Consider the following 20,361-nt stretch of genomic DNA (forward strand, 5'->3'; position numbering starts at 1 on the left):
TTTCCTTAATATTAAATGGGGCGACCCAATTGGCACAGGAAATTTTGATCTGGCAGTCTGTCTTTCCAGTAAACGGCCACACATATCTATCATATAATATAACCAAATTACAATTTCCTATATGGAGATAAGCAAAACAGGCAAGTTTCCATTCTTATACAGCTTTGTAAAACTGACGCTAAAATTTGTTTTATACATGATTTTGCAATTGCAAAATGTGATACTAAAAGATTATTTGGGGGTTGGAGTTTAATTTTTTTTTTTTTGGTAGTTTAAAACAAGGCACTAAATCCTTCGTAAATTCCAAAAATGTAACATCATGCACATTTTCTTTGGGGTGACACACACTGCATGCTACTGTATTTTCTCCAGCAGAGAATTCAGTACATGGAAAATCTCTGCTGTTAAACCCGCTTCCCCTGCCTTATCCTAGTGTAGGATATGCACGCTTCCTGTGATCTTTTTTTGTTTTCACTAGAAATCTTTATTTAAATACTAAAAGACAGAAGAATGCAGAATTAATGCATAAAATGCTTCCAGTCAGGAACTAAACACCTTTCTTCTGGTTTGAATGACACAGATTTTACTGGAAAGGAAACCCCATTTTCTATCTCAAATTTATTTCCAAATAAACACTGAATTTTATTGCAAATTCAGTTATTGCCAAATTGTTTCTCATAAGTAGTCTTGAACTTGATGTGGCATTTGATGACAATGATCCCATGATAATTTGTAATCACAAGACCGGGTTTATCACCTCAGACTTTCGGGTGCTCACTTAGATGATTAGGAGCCGATATTATGTGTGTGGGGCCAACACTATTTTTTTTTAACAAATGGACAATAACAAATTCCACAGATGGTCTTCCCTTTTATTTTCACTACATTTTCTTTGCAAATCTGAGGAAACATTAATAATAAAGTGCCAGATTGGAGCAGGTGTTGGTTGCAGGTGTGGTTCAATGCTCCTTTGTTGATGCACTGGGCACGCTGCTATGCAGGGATGCGCTGTGCTGCACTCTTGTGGCAGTACCAGGAATGTCTTCTTGTCTTCTCTACTGAAGATTGTGTGCCATGCTGTTAATTTACATCGTAATATTATACTGCCACTTGTAACATTTGTTATTCTTTATCACATGGCCTTAGTGGAGGACACGTTTCACAGAGTGTTGAAGACTTATATTTCCAACCCTCCCTCACCTATTCTGTTTAGGAGCTATTCATTCATTAATACTTTTTTATCATGTGGGGTATCACACAGTTTTAGTGAAGAAATGAAGCTCCCAGCAAACCTGTAAAGCAATCCAAACAGTGTGCTGCAAAATGGCTTTCATAGTCTCTTTGTGGAGAAACATGTTCAAAGTGCTTCATTTGATTTACTTAAAGGCTGCTTTCTGAAAAATGAAGCACCTCATGAGCCTGAATGTCAGTAAAGTGTGGTCTCCCTGCCGTGACCTGGTGGTCTCCACTCAAGAAGATCTGAGTAAACTCCTTTGTCTCCTGTGCACAGCAGCATATTCCATGCACGGCCTTTATAAGTCAATGTCTTACAGAGAATGTCTCTGGGCGCTCCTTTAGAAACTTATATCAGCAGCACTTCTTCTTCTTCTTCTTTTTGTGTTTCTTGTCATCCTTTTCTGGTTTCAACTTGATGGATTCTGTGAGGTAGCTCTCTGTTGGCTCCATGTACTGTCAAAGGAAGAGAAAACTAATGAAAGGCTTCATGCTGGGACAGTGAACAACCCAAACAGTGACAGAAGATAGAAACAGCATGACAGGGTAGTCACAACTGCAGCCGCCAGGCTACTTAGGACACTTTATTAGTAGACATTAGTTATTTCAACTTACCTTAACCAGGGCATTCTGAATGAGGGTCTCAAAGGCTAGCTGAACATTAATGTTGTCCCGGGCACTCACTTCCAGATAAGGAATACTCCGCTCCTCACACCAGTCCGATGCCTGTCGAAAAGAAACCTGTAGTGTAGACAAGAAATAATGAATTGAGCGTGAGACACTTAATAAGCAGGGATAACTTCTCCCTGAAGGTAAGGAATATTACCCGCAGACTTAATTTTCCTCATTTCAACTACTGGATCTTATTAAATGCACTTGGAAAGTTTCTCAGATATACTTACACAATTTCTAATTAAAACTGGTGGGCTTCTACCCAACTTGAAAAAATAAATCTAACTTATGGCTTCGTATATGTTTCTCATTTTGCCTCTAATAGTAGAGTGTTGTATCGTGTTTGCCATTATGGATGCAATGAGAAGTGACCTTTTATTGGCTAACTACCAACTAACCACCGAACTAACTACTAACTACTAACCACCTGAGGCCACAGGTCCGCCACTCCCTCGACCCTCTGCAGTTCGCATACTGGGAGAAGGTGGGAGCGGAGGATGTCATCATCTAAATGCTACACCGATCTCTCTCCTCTGCCCCTAATCTCATGTTACTCATCTCTAATAAACCAAGCATCAAGTCATCCATTTGTGTGCTCACAATGTGCAAAATGATTGTATTTGTTGGTAAAACATTGTTAAATAAATAATGAAAGTATGAAAGTAGTCCACAAACAGGAAGCCCCTTCACACAGGGAAATGTTTCAAGAATGTCTCCTTTCTGAAAAATATAACTTGTCTTCAAACTATAATTACTCCTCTTTTTATTGCTTGATTTTCTTTGACTTCACCATGAGCTCATTGAAGAAGATTACCTGTCTGTCTGGAATGTCGATCTTATTCCCCAAGACCACAAAAGGGTAGCTGGCATCCTTAGGGATGATCTTTTCTTGGAAATCTTTCTTCCAGTAATCAAGAGCCTCAAAGGAATCTGTGTCAGTCACATCAAAGGCCAGGATACAACCATCTGAACCCTTATAGTAGGTGGAGACGATGGAGCGAAAACGCTCTTGACCTCCTGTGTCCCAGATCTGAAGACAAGAAGTTATCATAAGATGAATATCACAAAGCAGAAGAATTTAAAAAAAATAATAATTCAGTTCTCATCAACTTATACATTTTGTGTAGCACCATGTAAAGAACTTTGGTCCACTACACTCTTAAAAGTACTGTAAAAAGTACTTTACTGGGTTGTGTGCTCCTTGTAGAACCTTTGCTTGACTAAGACCCATTTCATTATGGGAAGAATTCCTTTCATATGAAATTGGTGCCATGGGCTTTGAAAAGGTTGCTAATATGTGGAATAAATGGAAATCTTTAATGAACAATGGGCTACTGTTGGAGGTGTCTGGGGTGGCGACCCGGCCGGGATACCCAGTAAGACCAGAAGAGGGCTTACGTCCTCCCTAGACCACGTGGGGGCGACCACCCTGCTTTCTTTGGGGGCCACTGGTATAGGGCTTTGAAGCTCTACCCTGTAGGGGCCTGTGGTCTTCGCCAGGGGGCGCCCCTGTGCCTAAAGAGCCCTGGACCTCAGCACTTCCACCACACCCGGAAGTGCTGGGGGAAAGATGATCTTTGACACCCAGAGTGGTTCCGGGTACGCAGCTGGTGCTTCCGCCACACAGGGGCGTGTCGGTGGAAGGTCACGGGAGGACACCTGGAGTATATCTAGGTGGCTATAAAAGGGGCCGCCTCCCCCCATATGATGGCTGGAGTCGGGAGGAGAAGACAAGGTCTTGGAGGAGGCAAGGAGGCGGCCTGAAGAAAGAGAAGGCACTGTGTCGTGGCCAGGACTTTTGGGGACTTTGGGGTTGTGTGAGCACTTGTGTAATGGACTGTGTCAATAAACGTGTGTTGGGTGACATTAGCGTGTCCAGGCCGGCATCCACACTACCATACTAACAAATCAAGAAATCCTGAGCTTAGTTTGGGTTATTTTATGAAGTCCTTTTGAAATCAGGAACTTGTGGAAATGTCACAAATTTGCTACATCTTTTTTATAGTTTGAAACCTGTTACTAATCTAATAAATAAAGGTTCTTTCTGGAACCTTCACATGGATGGGTCTTCTGGGAACTATAAATTGTTCTGCCATTTTATCATTATAAAGAACCATTCTGGCAACTTTATTTTTAAGAGTGCACTCATCTTATCACAGACAGTGAGGCTTAAGTTCATGAATGTAGATGGATGTTTTGCCTCAAAAGGGAAAAAAAAGCAGAACTAAATCAGAAAATAGGAAATGACGCCAAAAACCAAACTCTTTAAACATGGAAGGGGTCAAAAACCAGAGATCAAAACAAAACCAAAAGTACCAAAACAAAAACATTAACCAAAAATTGTTGGTCAAAAAGAAACTCCCTAAAGACATAACTACATGCACCGCAAAGATTTTTTTTTTAAATATTTATAAAGTCCAACTTAAAAACAATGAGTGGAAATATGACTAGAAGCGCTCAATGTACATTCATAACGGATGGGACTCCATATTGATCATTATGTGAAATGTTTAGTCCAGGGTATTAGTTCTTATTTCACTAGCACAGTCTGGTCTGATGACTGCCTCTAATCTCACTCTCGAACAACAAATGAAGGTACCTGAGCCCTTCTTCTTGGAGAGAGCCACCATGTCACGTTCCACGATTTTTCTATCAGTTTTCAGCTGCAGGTTTCCTTTGTATATTGTTAGTGATTCGGTGGCAGTCACAGCAGTCGTGTAGCTTAACATCCCCAGTCACCCATTCCAACCAGTCTGCATCTCAGCCCAACAAGCAGGTTTGGTTGTTGTCTTACGTTATAGGGATGGGCTTGTGTGTATCTAAGAGATGACAACCAATGAGAGCTCAGCTGGAAATACACTGCATGAATGTAGGCACAGGCAATTAGGAACGTGGGTGTTTAGACCTTACAAACAGAACAGAGTTCTGTATATCTGATAGCAGAATAAAATGGGAAAAAAGAGGGTAGGCAGCAGTACAGTATGCTGTACCATACTTGGAAAACATTTGTATGGTATCTGCTCTTTCAAACAGCCGCACATTATTACATCTCAGACTAGCTGTCCCCTGTGGTTCCGCCCATATTACAGTGAATCAGGACAAACTTTAAAAATCAATTAAAAAAAAAAGTAATTCTGGCCAAGTGGAAGGTAGGTATGCTCCAACCTCAAACACTGGCACTGTATCTGATCATGTTCATCTCTACCATGGCTGCCAAAGGTTCATCAAACAAATACTGAATCGAGTGGGGTGAATCCTTAGGTGAATAGCTTTGTGCGCGTAATTCATTTAGACTACTTTGCAGAGACAGAGAGAGTCTTTTTTTCTTCATTATTGTCAAAAAAGACAACTTAGATTCAATGTGATTGAAAGTTGTACAACAATAAAATGTGAAAAAGTCCATCCATCCATCCATTATCCAACCCGCTACAGTGATCCCTCGCTATATCGCGCTTCGACTTTCACAACTTCACTCCATCGCGGATTTTAAATGTAAGCATATCTAAATATATATCACAGATTTTACGCTGGTTCACGGATTTCTGCGGACAATGGGTCATTTAATTTATGGTACATGCTTCCTCAGTTTGTTTGCCCAGTTGATTTCAAACAAGGGACTTTATTGGCGGATGGCTGAGAAGCTACCCAATCAGAGCACGTATTACATATTAAATAAAACTCCTCAATGATATATGATATTCTTCCCGCGCGGTGCTTCGCACACTTAAAAGCTTTAACAGCACGTATTTATTTTTGATTGTTTGCTTTTCTCTGTCTCTCTCACTCTCTCTGACATTCTCTGCTCCTGACAGAGGGGGGATGTGAGCAGAGGGGCTGTTTGAACAGTGGCTGTTTGCCTAGAGGATACGGGCACTCCTCTAAAAAATGCTGAAAGACTACCTTCACATTGCGCCCTTCCTTGCGGCCGCTTTATCGCGATGCTTCACATACTTAAAGGCCCGAACAGCCCTATTGATTTTTGATTGTTTGCTTTTCTCTCTCTCTCACTCTCTGACATTCTCTGCTCCTGACGCACACTCCTTTGAAGAGAAGATATGTTTGCATTCTTTTAATTGTGAGAAAGAACTGTCATCTCTGTCTTGTCATGGAGCACAGTTTAAACTTTTAACTAAAGGGTGTTATTTCATGTCTAGAGGGCTCTAATAATGTTAAAAAAACGTATTTAGAAGGTCGTAAACAGGTTTTCTATGCTCTAACTGTGAAAATTTTAGATAGAATTTCGAGGAAATTCATTTATCGTGGTAGAGTCTGGAACGTATTAACAGCGATAAACGAGGGTTTACTGTATAACTGTGCGGAGAATATTTATAAACAGTGTGGGAGAGTTTATAAGGGCTTAAAATATATAAAAATAACCATACAAACATATGGTTTCTACTTCGAGGATTTTCACCTATCACGGGGGGGGGTCTGGAACGCAACCCCCGCAATCGAGGAGGGATTACTGTATATCCTAACTACAGGGTCACGGGGGTCTGCTGGAGCCAATCCCAGCCTACATGTGAAAAAGTCCAAGGGTGTAAATACTTTTATAGGCACTGTAACCTGCTGTGCACTCTTATTATTTATTTTCATCTTAGGTCTTTCAGTAAGTGACTACAAGTTCCAACTGTTCAATTACAACTGGCCAACAGTTTGCTTTATCTCCTCACTGTTTCACAAAGTGCTTTTAGTTGTCAGCATTAGGACTCATTTTATTTAGGATTTTGTTCTGCAATTCTTGGTCCTCTGTTTCCAAATACATATGGTTTGTCAGTCTGTATAAAATCTTCTAAATGAGATCTACGTAATTGCTTTATGCAGTGCCTTTCTATAACAGAACCCTCTCAAGACTCTTTATGTCTTAAAGCTGTAGCAGAACCGTTTTTTTTTGTTGGCTTGTTCAAGTGAATAACTCGGCCTCACACTGCTGCTGTTTGGATCAAGAGCCTTTTGGATTAAACTGCAGTGCTTTAGACATAGTGCCAGACCCTCACACACATCATTAGAGCAGCAGACATACACACATGTACACAAACTTACATACTTCATCCAGGCTGGCAGTGTGGTGAAGTGGTTAAGGCTTTGGACCTCAAACCCTGAGGTTGTGGATTCAAGTCCTGTTACTGACAAGTCGCTTAATCTGTCTATGCTCCATTTGGAATACCAAAAAGAAATGTAACCAATTGTACCATAAATGTTGTAAGTTGACTTGGATAAACTAAATAATAACTTATATATAAATGTAAATCAATTTATTAATGGAAAGTTATTGTTATTTTTCACTTATGTTAATTGGTTGCCAGTTTGTCTCCTCTGGGTTTTAAACAAATCTGCATATTTATGTATTGTCAGTGATGCCAGGGACGACGACCCGGCCGGGACGCCATGAAGGACCGGAAGAGGGTCTAAGCCTGCCCTGGATCACTTGGGGGCCGCCACCCTGGTTGCTTTGGGGGCCACGGGTAGAGGGCTTGGAAGCCCAACCTGTAGGGGCCCGTGGTCACCACCAGGGGGCGCCCCGATGCTTTTGGAGCCCTGGACCTCAGCACTCAGTACTGGGGGGAAGAGAAGAAGGGACACCCGGAGAGTTTCCGGGAGTACAGCCTGCACTTCCGCCACACAGGAGCGTGTCGGTGGGTGATTCCCGGGGAGCACCTGGAACACATCCGGGTGTGGATAAAAGGGGCCGCCTCCATTCATTCGAGGCTGGAGTCGGGTGGAAGCAGGACAAAGCAGGAGACGAGAGTGAAGGGGGCCCGAAGAGTGAAGGCAGATGTGCTATTGGCCAGGACTTTGGGGACTTTTGGGGTTTGTGTGCACTTTAATCTTGTATATAGTATTGTAAATAAACATGTGGTGGTGGATTACAACATGTCTGCCTGTCTGTGTCCGGGCCATGTCCACAGTATACTAATTCATTTTTTAGTAATTTGCGAAAGCAATATTTCATATCTTTCTGAGAGCTTGCACAGTGTTCTGTGTCTGCACTCAGAGAAGAGCGCTATACAAAATAAACTAAAATGACTTGAATTCAATATATATAATATATAATATATATTATTAGGGCTGGGCAAGTTAACTCATTATTATCTCATTAACGCATTAATTAATTAACGCCAACAATTATTTTATCGCGCATTAACACATTTTTTGTTATTATTATTATTATTATTGTGAATGCCTCAGTCTCGCTAGCGATCGATAGAGATCAGTGATCTTGTTACAGTGCTTTTCAATACACTTTTGCTAGAAGGAAACTTAGCTTTGTTGATTTGACCTCGATTCCCTCCATGTGCATGAAGAGCAAACAGCTTCTCAAAATGGAATGTGTAGAGATACCAAAGCAAATGCTCAAAGAAAAATAATCCGCGGATGACTTTTTTCGTATTATCACTGAATTGGACTCTGATTTTGATGCAAGTGATCTGGAGATGTACAGTAGATCGAAAATGAAGGTGAGGTACTGGCTTCAGCTGATCAGTCCCCAGCTGATTGTGGTGCTGAACACGTTTGTGTAGCTGATGCACCTATGGAAACGTTTGCCTGGGAGGACAGACACAATGACAAGAGGTACAAACCATATTGCTTCTTACTGCAACTGCCACCCCTGCGCACCCGTCTCAGAAAGATAACCAAGCAGCCAGCCCACTGTGCAATCCTACTGGCTGTCCAGCCGCCCCCCTGCGTAGCCACTGCTGCCGCAAACTGCAAACAGGCAGCAACAGCAGGCACAGCAGGCACAACAGTCGTTTTACGTTGATTTATGTGTGAAACCATTGCTTTGTGTGCTTTTCAGAAATCCTTCAGAAGAGTTTTTTGGAAAAAATATTAGCCCTCAAGGAGTTGCTACTGAACATAGACTGTTTATGCTGCTCCCTGATAAAAGTAAATGTTTCTGCTGGTATCAGTTCAGATAAAAAAGAAATCTGATGTAGAAATGTTAACTTGCTGTTGCTCGGAAGGTGCCTGTTATAATGTTGTGATCGTGACACTGGACTCTGAGGGCAACTTGTTTTTCTATAACAAACTAGACAAAACGTTAATGCCCTGGCACTGGCAAATTGAGATTTTCAAGAAATATTTTAATATAAAGGGAATACTGCTGTTTAAAAGCACCTTATTTGTTTAATGTGTTTGCAAACCAAATACACGCAATACACTACTTTTGAGTTCATTATTGAATTTTGCACATAATGTGATTGTTGTGAGTGTCTGTGATTAATCGCGATTAAAAATTTTAATCGCTGCCCAGCACTAAAATATATATAATGTATATATATATCAGTCAGTCATTGTCCAACCCACTATATCCTAACACAGGGGTCTGCTGGAGCCAATCCCAGACAACACAGGGCGCAAGGCAGGAACAAATCCTGGGCACACACACACACACACCAATGACAATTTAGAATCGCCAATACACCTAACCTGCATGTCTTTGGACTGTAGGAGGAAACCCACCCAGACACGGGGAGAACATGTAAACTCCACGCAGGGTGGACCTGGGAAGTGAACCCGGGTCTCCTTACTGCGAGGCAGCACCACTACCACTGCGCCACCGTGCCGCCTGATATATATATATATACATATACATGCATTGAACTATATGCACACATACACACACATGCACAGGCACACCTTTATACACACATGCACACACCCATTTACACACATGTGGGCACACCCATATGCTACCATGAGTACACACACACACACACACATACAGACACACCTTTATACACACATGTGCACAGCTACATTCATACATGTACACACATATGCGCACAACCACATGCTATCAAGCACACTTCAGTATACACACATGCTCGCACACACACATACACACTTGAGCACACCCATATACTCACATGCACACACACACACACACACACACATACAGACACACCTTTATACACACATGTGCACAGCTACATTCATACATGTACACACCCATATACACACATATGCGCACAACCACATGCTATCAAGCACACTTCAGTATACACACATGCTCGCACACACACATACACACTTGAGCACACCCATATACACACATGCACACCCACAAACACACACACATGCAATTATCTGTACATTCACATACACACATGTGCACACTTTTCCTTTTATACGCTTCCTAACCTGCACTGATCCCATATGTGGTCTCATGGACTTACTGGGAGCCTGTCCCAGAAGTAAGGAGCAAAAGACCCCATCTGTCTTGTATGGGATGCCAGCCCCTTACATGGCACCAGAACAACGGAAGTGCCCTGTATAGCATAGAGTGTAATAGAAATACCATACAAGAAGAAAGATGTGCCCACAAATTCAACAGAAGAAGATATAAAGAAGTAAAGAAAAATACAAATACCAAAAAGAAATCCATATCATCCCAGCCCTGCACGCACACACACACCTGCAGCTTGACAGTCTTGTTCTGGACAGTGATGGTCTTCGTCAGGACGCTGGCTCCTAAGGTGGTTCGGTAATCTTCATAAAACTTGTTGTGTATGTACTGGTAGAGCAGTGATGTCTTTCCCACACTGCCAAGAGAGCAAGAGAAGGCAGTATAACTGGCCTGAGCCCTGGCATCTTGAAACACTCTAGTCAGCTGAACATACAGCGGTAAGAAAACAAGACCTAGGAATTCTGAAAGTACCTGTGGGAGCAGGGGTGCCCCCCACCCCACCCTAGTTGTACCCAGACTGCTTATTTTATACATAAGGTAATAATTCTTACCCCAGTGCTCCAAGGATGACAATCTTCAAATCAACGGTCTTCATGAAGAAACCTGGACAAGGAAATCCACGGCACCTCCCAGAGGCGAATCTCAGAGGCTGCCTGATAATTTGTAGTCACAGTTGGCAGTCAGATGGAATTCTGCCAAACAGATGAAAACAAGTCAGGCGTCATGATGTTGGCAGAGAGAAGCCTGAGCAAATAGGCTGACCCTCGGGTGCTGTGTCAGGAGAGCAGCATTACAAATTAAAGCGGCTATTGTCCTGAAAAGCTAAAACAACAGTGGCTGCCCCTGCCTGCACGTCACCCCACCCACATCACCAGCCCTACAAAAGGCTCCATGCAGCACAAGGTCAGCAGAGCAAAGACATCCAATGGATGAGCCTCGGTAGCGTGAGACTGGAAACAGAGCAAGTCCAGAATGCCATTTCAATTACACAGAAGACTTCACCCAGAAAAATGTCGTACTTCAGAGGGGAGCTTCTGTAACTACCACCTGCCTCACAGCTTGGGGAATTTCTGCACAGATTTGCATGTCTTCATCGAAATGAAAATGTCAAGTAAGTAGTCACTGGAAGGGATTTTTTGGGAAATCACTTATATAGAAATCTGCCAGAAGTTCTGGAAGCAGGGCACTTCTCATTCCCAGCTGCTCTGCAACATTTGTGAGTTGTCAAGTCCTGCCTATGCAGCTCAATCTGTGATGCTGGCTGTCAAGTGTGGAGGTGTGTCCTCTCAAACACGTAGGCCTAATTCAAATCAACAAGGTCAAAGGCGGCTCGCTGGCTGACAGTTCAAGCCTCAGGGAAGTTTTTGTTCTCACGGGGAAGTTGTGTACGCTTTTCTTAGGGAAGCACATATTTCTTGTGGGTGGAGGCGGACAGCTGCTGCAAATGTTTTTTCGGTGTTTATAGGATTGACTTTCTATTCTAAGGAGACCTTTGCATGTTGACTGATGATAAGTTTAGTATCTCAATGGCCTTTAAATCCTTTCATACAGCACCTCTCAAACAAGAACAGGTGACAGGTACCTCATCAGTAGGTGGAGAGCAGCTGTTTAGACCAAGGCTTCCCAAAGTGGTCGATATTGACCCCCTGGGGTCGATTTGAACTTTCTAGGGGTCGATAGTTTCAATAAAAAAATTTGGGGGTCAACGACAGCAAAAAAAGACCCCCTTACTACTGCTATGTGTTTGTTACTTTAAAATATCTAGGATTCCAATAGGCACCTAATTATGAAGCAAAATAATTCAAAAGAACACTTTTTTGATAAAAACACATTACATACCAAACTTGTGAACAAAAAGGTAAAATGTGTCATTAAAAGAGTCACACGTAAGAATGCATGAAAATACATGTAGCGCAAACATGTCTGTGCATTGTCTTAACGAACTTATCAAAGCAAGTGTGGACATGAAAAACCATTGCATGTGACTAGGGGGTCGATGGTTTTAAAAGTTTTTGGTAAAGGGGTCTGCGGCAAAAAAAGTTTGGGAACTCCTGGTTTAGACGAATTTGAAGAACACGGTGTGGTGTCTTTCAAACAAAAGACTTTTGCATCCTCGAGAGCTGGTATTTAACATAGAGTCTGTTAAATTAAATTACAATTTGGATCCTTACTAAGTGGTGAAGGTTACTTTCAATTACCTTCCTTCAAAGGAATGAGTTCAGAAAGACATTATTGTAATTTTTATGGTGCCTTTTGAATGGAAACAGACTTTTGAAAGCTTGTGTGAGAGTAGAAATCGATTCATTTTCTAAACCAGATTATCCAGAGCCAGGTCACAGGTGCCTATCTCAGCAAACATCACGCAGGATCAATCTTCTGGAAAGGCCGCCAGCTCATCACAGTGCAAACACACAACTCTCATGACCGACTTAGCACAACAAACCCATCTAAACAGCATTACTTTGGACTGTGAGAGTAGACCGGAGCAAACCCAAATGGACAACATGCAAACTACACATAAGGAGCATCTGGGAGGATTTGAACCTGAGTCTCCTTGTTCTTCTACCACTGCACCATTGTATCTTTCCATCACAGAAATCCAAAAGCTATTTAACTCATTATTAAATTGAAACTGGTCAGTGAAATGGTTAGCATTGCTGTTTCATGGACCCAGAATTCTGGTTTCAGTTCTCATGACCAGCTGAGGACAGTGTGGAATGTGCATTTCTCCCTGTGTCTGCGTGAATGCATCTCCAGGCAGTCCAATTTTTCCTCTCAAAACCCAAAGAACACAAAGGCTGGACTAACTGACAACTCTGACGTGGCACTGTGTGAATGTGGGCATACTGTATATGTAAGTGGGTTCTGTAATGTATTGTTGACCTGTTCTGGGTGGGTACCTCATACCATCAGCGACTCCATTCTGAAATACAGTAGAGCCCTGAGAAAGAACACAATGTTAAATCCAAACCAATTAGTAGAGCTTCCCCACCAGAAAAAGATCAGCACACCATTCACAGAACTCCATATGGGTCCTCAGACTTCAAGAACTTTAATACTGGATGAAGATGACCAGACCATCACGATTATTTTTAAGAACATGGTGTCTTCCATGAATTAAAATCCTGGAGCCTCACCAATGGGGTGGCCACACAGATCTTTCAGTACTTTGAGTTTGGAATAAATGGTACCTCCTTGAAGCTTGTTATTTGGCCGAGATAACAAAGCTTTCACATAACACAGTTTAAACGATAAACACCAGTGGAGCCTTTCCAGTGGTTTGTATTTTCAGGTCATTCACATCATTTTATGTAATGTTTCTCCAATGTACTCTTGAGAAAGCCAGACAACTCTTCTGATTGTAGCACCTTCCAAATAAAAAGCAAATTTATGGCACCTTTAAGTAAGAAAAATTTGGAAGCTGCTAAAACCCTTTCATGTATCCTTCCTGCTGGAACTTCACTAATGTTCAAAATTAGTAGACCATTAATGTTCTTTTATATAGTGCCTTTGAAATAAAAGCAGACTAAATGTTGCTTTACTGATGAATGGAAATCAGCAGGCTATTCTCATACAGTAATATTCACAAACTCATCTCCTCGAGTAGATCACAGAGCCAAACAAATAATCTCACTCAACATATTGGTAGGCCATCTTAATCTCTTATATAGTACTTTTCAAATAAAAATGTCAGTAGAACGTTATAAAAATTCATGCATGTGACATATATAAAGTGGAGGCTTGCCTGCAAGTAGCTGATTTCCAGAGTGTTCATATTATTTTATATTAATTTTAAGGTGAAGTCCCACCAGTTGAGACACCACCAACTTAGCAAACCATTCAAATTCATAAAGGGCCATTTGAATGCAAGCAAACACTTGGAGTTTCTGAAGACGGATAAGGCCATTTAGGTCCTTTTACATGAACTCCTGGGAGGTCACTTGTGCCCAGAGATCAGTAGGCTATCGCCATTCCCTACATAATGTAACATTAACAAAACCATCTTAATCCAGTTCAGAGCCACTGAGGACCAGTGTCTATCCTAGCTATATCGGGCATAAGGTAAGAACCTTACCCAGAGAAGGTGATGCTTCATCTCTGTGTCCACACACCCACACTCACATTTGAAGAATATTCAAAGTCCACATAGATGGTGACGATCCATGAGATATGAGCCCAATAAGTTGGATCCATAATGCCACCCTTTATATAACACTTTGAAATAAGTGAGCAGCAATGAAAATATCTCAGTGGGTCAATACAAGTGTTTTCTCTTGTCACCAAACCATAAGAGTTATTTGTTCAAAGTATTCTGGGGTAGCACTTAACATAAAAGATACCATATAAAATAAAGATGAACTGGCAATGTCCTGTATTAAACCCTAAAGGAAGACCTACCTTCTCAGATTTGACCTCTGCCAACACAGCTTATATGAACTGAAAGGAAGATACTGTATGTGTTAAAATAAAATTTATACCTGGAGAGGATAAGGAATACTGATGACATTCCCATGCTGCCATCTGTTAGTACTTAGAGGCTGCTGGAAATACCCATTTATAAGCATTGCTGCTAGTGTCACTTTGCTTTCTAGAAGTAAGATAATCATCAATGAAACCCCAAAAAGATCTTTTAGGTCCTACAGGCCTGAATGCAGATCACGATGCCTAAAATACCGAGTGATAACCGTTAAGAAGCATGCAGAACTAGAAAGGAGATAAAAATCCATCAATAACATCCTCATGTCTGCTTTATCTAGTTGTGGGTCAGAGACTTAACCAGTAGTTGCATTAGGCAACAAGCAGGAAACAGCCCTGGAAAGGTCATTCATATACACAAGACTAATTAACTTAATGAATGTTTTGGGGATGTGGGATGAACACAGCAACACTCAGAGGAAAGCCCCTTCAAACATGGGGAAAACATCCAAACTCTACACTGACAGTCACTGGGTAAAAGATTCAAATCCAAGATGTTAGATCTGTGAGGCCACATCACTACTCACTGTGCCATCATGCCACCTCTCCATCCACCCATTTACATTCCACACATGTTTAAATTCAGTATCATGGTCAGAGCCAAAGTCTATCCCAGCAGTAATGGGCAAAACCCAGAAACCAAATCCTGTATGGTGTGCCAGTAGCAATAGATCCAATAAGGCAGTGCATCTGATCAGATTTTCAAGTGGTGATACAGTATGTCTCCCATATCTGGCAAACTTTCATTAAATGAATAAGATTGGTCACAGTGGGTGTTCCAGGTAGGCTGTCTGTGTTCATGCTGAGAGATGAAGAGTGGCCCTTAATCATTTTTCAGAGAACGATAGGCTCCAGTTTCACCACAACCCTGCTCTGGATTAGCAGGTTTAGAAAATGAATGGATGGATGGATGAATGGATAACTTCCTGTAAGGCAGAAATAAACATCCATCCATGCACATATCCATCTGTTATTAAAGCCACACAATGTAGTTCGGCAGTACGGATGCCAGAGCCTAAAGCTGTTGTCACATTATGTGACTTCTAGTTGTTGGGTAACTAAATCGCTGGACATGTCACATAATGTAAGGAGACTGTAGGCTTACTTTCCAGCACAGTCATGCCTGCCCCAGATTCTGGCAGCCAACAACCTGCTGCCTGACAGAGCCAGTGATGTATGAAGGGTTAATAGGAATGGCGAATTTATTCCTGTTTTTTCTTTTACACATTCTGTCTTGGTTCATAAAATACAAGACAACAGAGAGATAAGCCTTTCTGTTTGTCAGGTCCAAAACAGCCTGTGTTCCTTATTCTTTGTCATTGCATTATATGTATTGTACTTCCAGATGGTTGTCACTTGTCATGCACACGGAGCCCACCTCTACAATTACAGTAAAGATAAAATCAAATCTGTTTGATTTTGTCAGTGCGAGTCCAACTAGTTGGAGTTAAGTGCTGGATATGTCACATTGCACAACCAGCCTTCACAGGAGTGCACCAACTCACTACAATTGTATAAATAAACACAAAGACTGAAAATCACTGGAAAAGACGTCTAACGTGACATAGTCTTTACCTCACTGACATAGGTACAGGACAGAAAGTAGGCTTGGAAGGGGTGCCAGTTGATTTCGCAGCAAAACCAGAGTGCTTGGAGGAAATCCCATGCAAGACATATAGAGAGAATATACCAACTCAATACAGACTGTACCCAGAGTAGAACTCCTATTCAAGATTCTAGTATTGTGAGTGAGTAGCACCAACCTCTGTGCCACTATATCATCCCCCAGACTATTCAAAATGATTGAATGAGATGACGTGGAAAGTTCACATTATCTTATGTTGACCACTTTACCTTCCAGTTTCTCTATCTATCTATCTATCTATCTATCTATCTATCTATCTATCTATCTATATATGCTACTGAGTATGTAGTATGTTTCATATTAAAGACACTATATAAAAAACGGATTTGATTGTACAGTGCCTGGCTGTGATTATCAACCAAAGATCTTTAACATTCATTTCAAACATGGATGTCAAATCTTGTTATTTCTCATTAATAGGTGGTAACACAATCTCCCCTTTTAGTTGGCTCCCTAATTTACATTTGAACCTGCTATTTGGGTAGCGTCAACTATCAGCTGAATGCTGGATTGACTGCTGACATTAGTGTCGGAGAAAATACCTGTTCAACCAGTTTCTAGAAATGGTGGTGAAAATGTCACTTATTTAGTTTACCACCTTTACTAAAGGAAAATTGTTACCAAGTGACTTCTCAAAGTAATCCACATCAGGCGTCTCCCAGGTGTCTGTGTCCAACAACTTCTGACCACCCTAATCTTTCTTCACTCCTTGCTCCACCTACAGCCAGTTTTAGCAATATTAAGAAGAGTATGCCCCCAATTCACCAATCCCCCCTCCCCATATGATATCCCATTAACCCACAGAAGACACACTTTAACAAAGAACAAAAGAAGTCTCACCATTTAGCCTTGGCAGTCAGATCCCCACTGGCCCTGTCAGCAAAGGGAGAAGAAGAAATTGAGAGGCCACCTCCTCATCCAGCCTCCAACATGCTGCCAGCCTTTGCTATCCGTGGCGCTCCTCCCTTTTGGCTTTCTACAGGGTTACTGAACTTCTGCCAGGAAAGTACAGCATTTTCTTTTACTTCTGGTTTGTTGTACAGCATGAGGAGGGGAGGAGTTGCAGCAGCTTTCCTCTAATGCAGAGCCTCAGGGATTTCAAGTCGAGTCTTTGCATGTTCCTCTTTCATGCGTTCTGAAAAACTTTTTTATTGAGAGTAACTTAAACATGGGGCCTGCTGGTTGTCAGGTCAATCAGCCCAAAGAGCCGAGCTGTATCTGTGAGCTTCTGTACGTTCATTTCCAATCTAGATGATTAGGCTTTATTTGCTAAGTAGGTTGACTCCACACTGTGCTTTCTTCCACTTACCCAGATGTGCAAAGGTATCAGCCCATGACATGGAAAGTGAAGCAGCTACTCTGGATTGTTCATTAGTGTGTCTGAAGTCGCATCACACAATTATGTTGCACCCAAGATGTCTGGAATGTGAGTCAATGCCCTCAAAGGCACACTTCAAAGTGGATCTAAGAGCACTAAAAGACAGAATAGGGCTAGCATGGTGGCACAGTGCTTCGATTTCCACTCCTAAGCTGAATTCTGTTTGTAGTTTGCATGTTCTCTCTGTGTTATTATGGGTTTTTTTTCTCCAGATTTGCATGTGAGTGTAATTGGTGATTTTAATTTGTCCTTGTGTGAGTTTTAGTCAAGTGGGTATTGGTACCACTATCAAGAGACAGACAGACAGATAGATATGAAGAGCACTATATAGCAAAGAGATAGATAGATAGATAGATAGATAGATAGATAGATAGATAGATAGATAGATAGATAGATAGATAGATAGATAGTGTGAAAGGCACTATATAATAGATAGATAGATAGATAGATAGATAGATAGAGCACTACATAGCAGATAGATAGACAGACAGACAGATAGATAGATAGATAGATAGATAGATAGATAGATAGATAGATAGATAGATAGATAGATAGATAGATAGATAGATAGATAGATAGATAGATAGATAGATAGATAGACAACCCTCCAAACACACGTGAAGTCTGGGTGGCAGGATGACGGGTCAGATCTGCCCAGTTGTGCCACAGGTTTACATGCCTGGATGCTCTTTTTTTCCAGGGCCCTTCTGTTCACATGTATTGTCTATTTAAACCGCTTTGGAAGAGTTTACATTTTATTAAACAGCATTGAATCACAATGGATTTAATTTTGCTTTTTTGGCACTGATCAACAGAGAAAACTAATGTCAAAGTAGAAACTGTCCTCTGAAGAGTGGTCTAAATTAATTACAAATATAAAGCACAAAATAATTGGTCAGATAAGTATTCACCCTTTTAATGTGACACACGTAAATCATCAGTGGCACAGCCAAACAGTTTTCAAAGTTACAGAATTAGTTTGATGGAGGTGACATGTCTGGAGTTTCATTTGATTGTCTAAATACTAAGTCTATAAGTTTAAAGTCTAAATGCACCTTATCTAGAAAGGCCAACTTATGATGGATCAGTATGATGGTCTTACTTGCACAATGAAGAGAAACAAACACTCCAAGCAACTCCAGTAAAAGGTGTTTGAAAAGCACAAGTCAGGGGATGGAGACAAAAAATATCCAAGTGACTGAATATCCCATGGAGTCCAGTTAAATCAGACTTTAAGAAATGGAAACAACAACAACAACAATATTTATTTATATAGCAGATTTTCATACAAAAAGTAGCTCAAAGTGCTTTACATAATGAAGAAAAAATAAATAAAAGACAAAATAAGAAATTAAAATAAGACAACATTAGTTAACATAGAAAAGGAGTAAGGTCCGATGGCCAGGGTGGACAGAAAAAAAAAACTCCAGACGGCTGGAGAAAAAAATAAAATCTGCAGGGGTTACAGACCACGGGACCACCCAGTCCCCTCTGGGCATTCTACCTAACATAAATGAAACAGTCCTCTTTGTAATTAGAGTATGGCATGGGCATAAACCTGATAGAGCAGACTATCCACAAGAGCTGAGTGATCAGGCAAGAAAAAGACTAATGAGGGAGGCCACTAAGAGCTGTCTGAGAATTCCCAAGGGTGTTCAAGCTAGCTATAGTGGTTAAGACTGGAGAGACCATGAAGACAATAATTGTTGACTCTGTGTTTCACCAGTTGCAGCTTTGTGGCACAGAGAAGTCATACAATACAATACAATACAATTTATTTTTGTATAGCCCAAAATCACACAAGAAGTGCTGCAATGGGCTTTAACAAGCTCTGCCTCTTGACAGCCCCCCAGCCTTGACTCTCTAAGAAAACAAGAAAAAACTCCCCAAAAAACCCTTGTAGGGAAAAAATGGAAGAAACCTTGAGAAAGGCAGTTCAAAGAGAGACCCCTTTCCAGGTAGGTTGGGCGTGCAGTGGGTGTCAAAAAGAAAGGGGTCAATACAGTACAGTACAATACACAGAACAAATCCTCAATACAGTATACAAATAAAAATTTTAGGAGTACGGAGTAGAATTTACCAATAGTTGATATCACATTATAATCTTGTTGTAATTTGCAAGAAGGCACATGGGAGACTCTGAAGTCACCTGGAAGAAGGTTGTATCTTCTGATGAGACCAAAATTGAGCTTCTTGGCCATCAGACTAAACACCGTCTTTGAACACTGCAAATTATCCCAAATGCACCATCCCTTTCTGAAGCCTGCTGGTGGCAGCATCAGGCTGTGGGGATGCTTCTCTGTTGTAAACACTGAAAGGCCTGTGAGGGTAAAATAAATGCAACAAAATATACAGAGAGATCCTGAAGGAAAACCTGATGGGTTCTTCAAGAAACCTTCACCTTGGGAGAAGATTTGTTTTACAGCAAGACGACAACCCCAAGAATAAAGACAAAGCTGCACAAGAATATCTTAAAAACAGCAATGTTAATGTGTGATGTGTGTTAGTGGCTGAGTCAAAGTCCAGATCTCAATCCAAGTGAGAGTTAGTGACTGGACTTGATAAAGGCTGTTCACTTACAATCTCCATGCAACCTGACAACAAGAATGGAGAAAAATGGCAGAGTACAGATATGCAAGGCTGAATGAGAAAGTGAGACCTGTGTGCACAGACACAACACTGTCATGGCTGCCAAAGGTGCATCTACTTAATACTGACTTGAAGGAGGTGAATATTTATGCAGTCATTTACTGTATTTTCTCTGTA

The 20,361-nt window shown here is 41.2% G+C and overlaps 1 protein-coding gene across 1 annotated transcript; it reads right to left on the minus strand.

The window, feature by feature from the left end:
* Nucleotides 1-851: 851 nt before the first annotated feature.
* LOC120536439 (ras-related protein Rab-7b-like) lies at nt 852-17,212 on the minus strand. The gene is made up of 6 exons (XM_039764787.1): nt 17,058-17,212; nt 10,648-10,788; nt 10,325-10,451; nt 2,720-2,935; nt 1,849-1,974; nt 852-1,689 (listed from the first exon to the last, which is right to left on the minus strand). The coding sequence occupies exons 2-6, from the start codon at nt 10,689-10,691 to the stop codon at nt 1,588-1,590; spliced, it is 615 nt and encodes a 204-aa protein (XP_039620721.1). The 5' UTR covers nt 10,692-10,788; nt 17,058-17,212; the 3' UTR covers nt 852-1,587.
* Between the last annotated feature and the right edge of the window lie 3,149 nt (nt 17,213-20,361).

Source organism: Polypterus senegalus, chromosome 10, assembly GCF_016835505.1.
Source record: "Polypterus senegalus isolate Bchr_013 chromosome 10, ASM1683550v1, whole genome shotgun sequence".
NCBI lineage: Eukaryota > Metazoa > Chordata > Cladistia > Polypteriformes > Polypteridae > Polypterus > Polypterus senegalus.

Coding starts and splice junctions, on each gene's coding strand:
- LOC120536439 (XM_039764787.1), bottom strand. CDS start 10,691: ATGAAGACCGTTGATTTGAAGATTGTCATCCTTGGAGCACTGGG. Junction 10,452..10,647: donor GTCATCCTTGGAGCACTGGG/GTAAGAATTATT, acceptor CTCTCTTGGCAG/TGTGGGAAAGACATCACTGC. Junction 2,936..10,324: donor ACAAGACTGTCAAGCTGCAG/GTGTGTGTGTGC, acceptor TCTTGTCTTCAG/ATCTGGGACACAGGAGGTCA.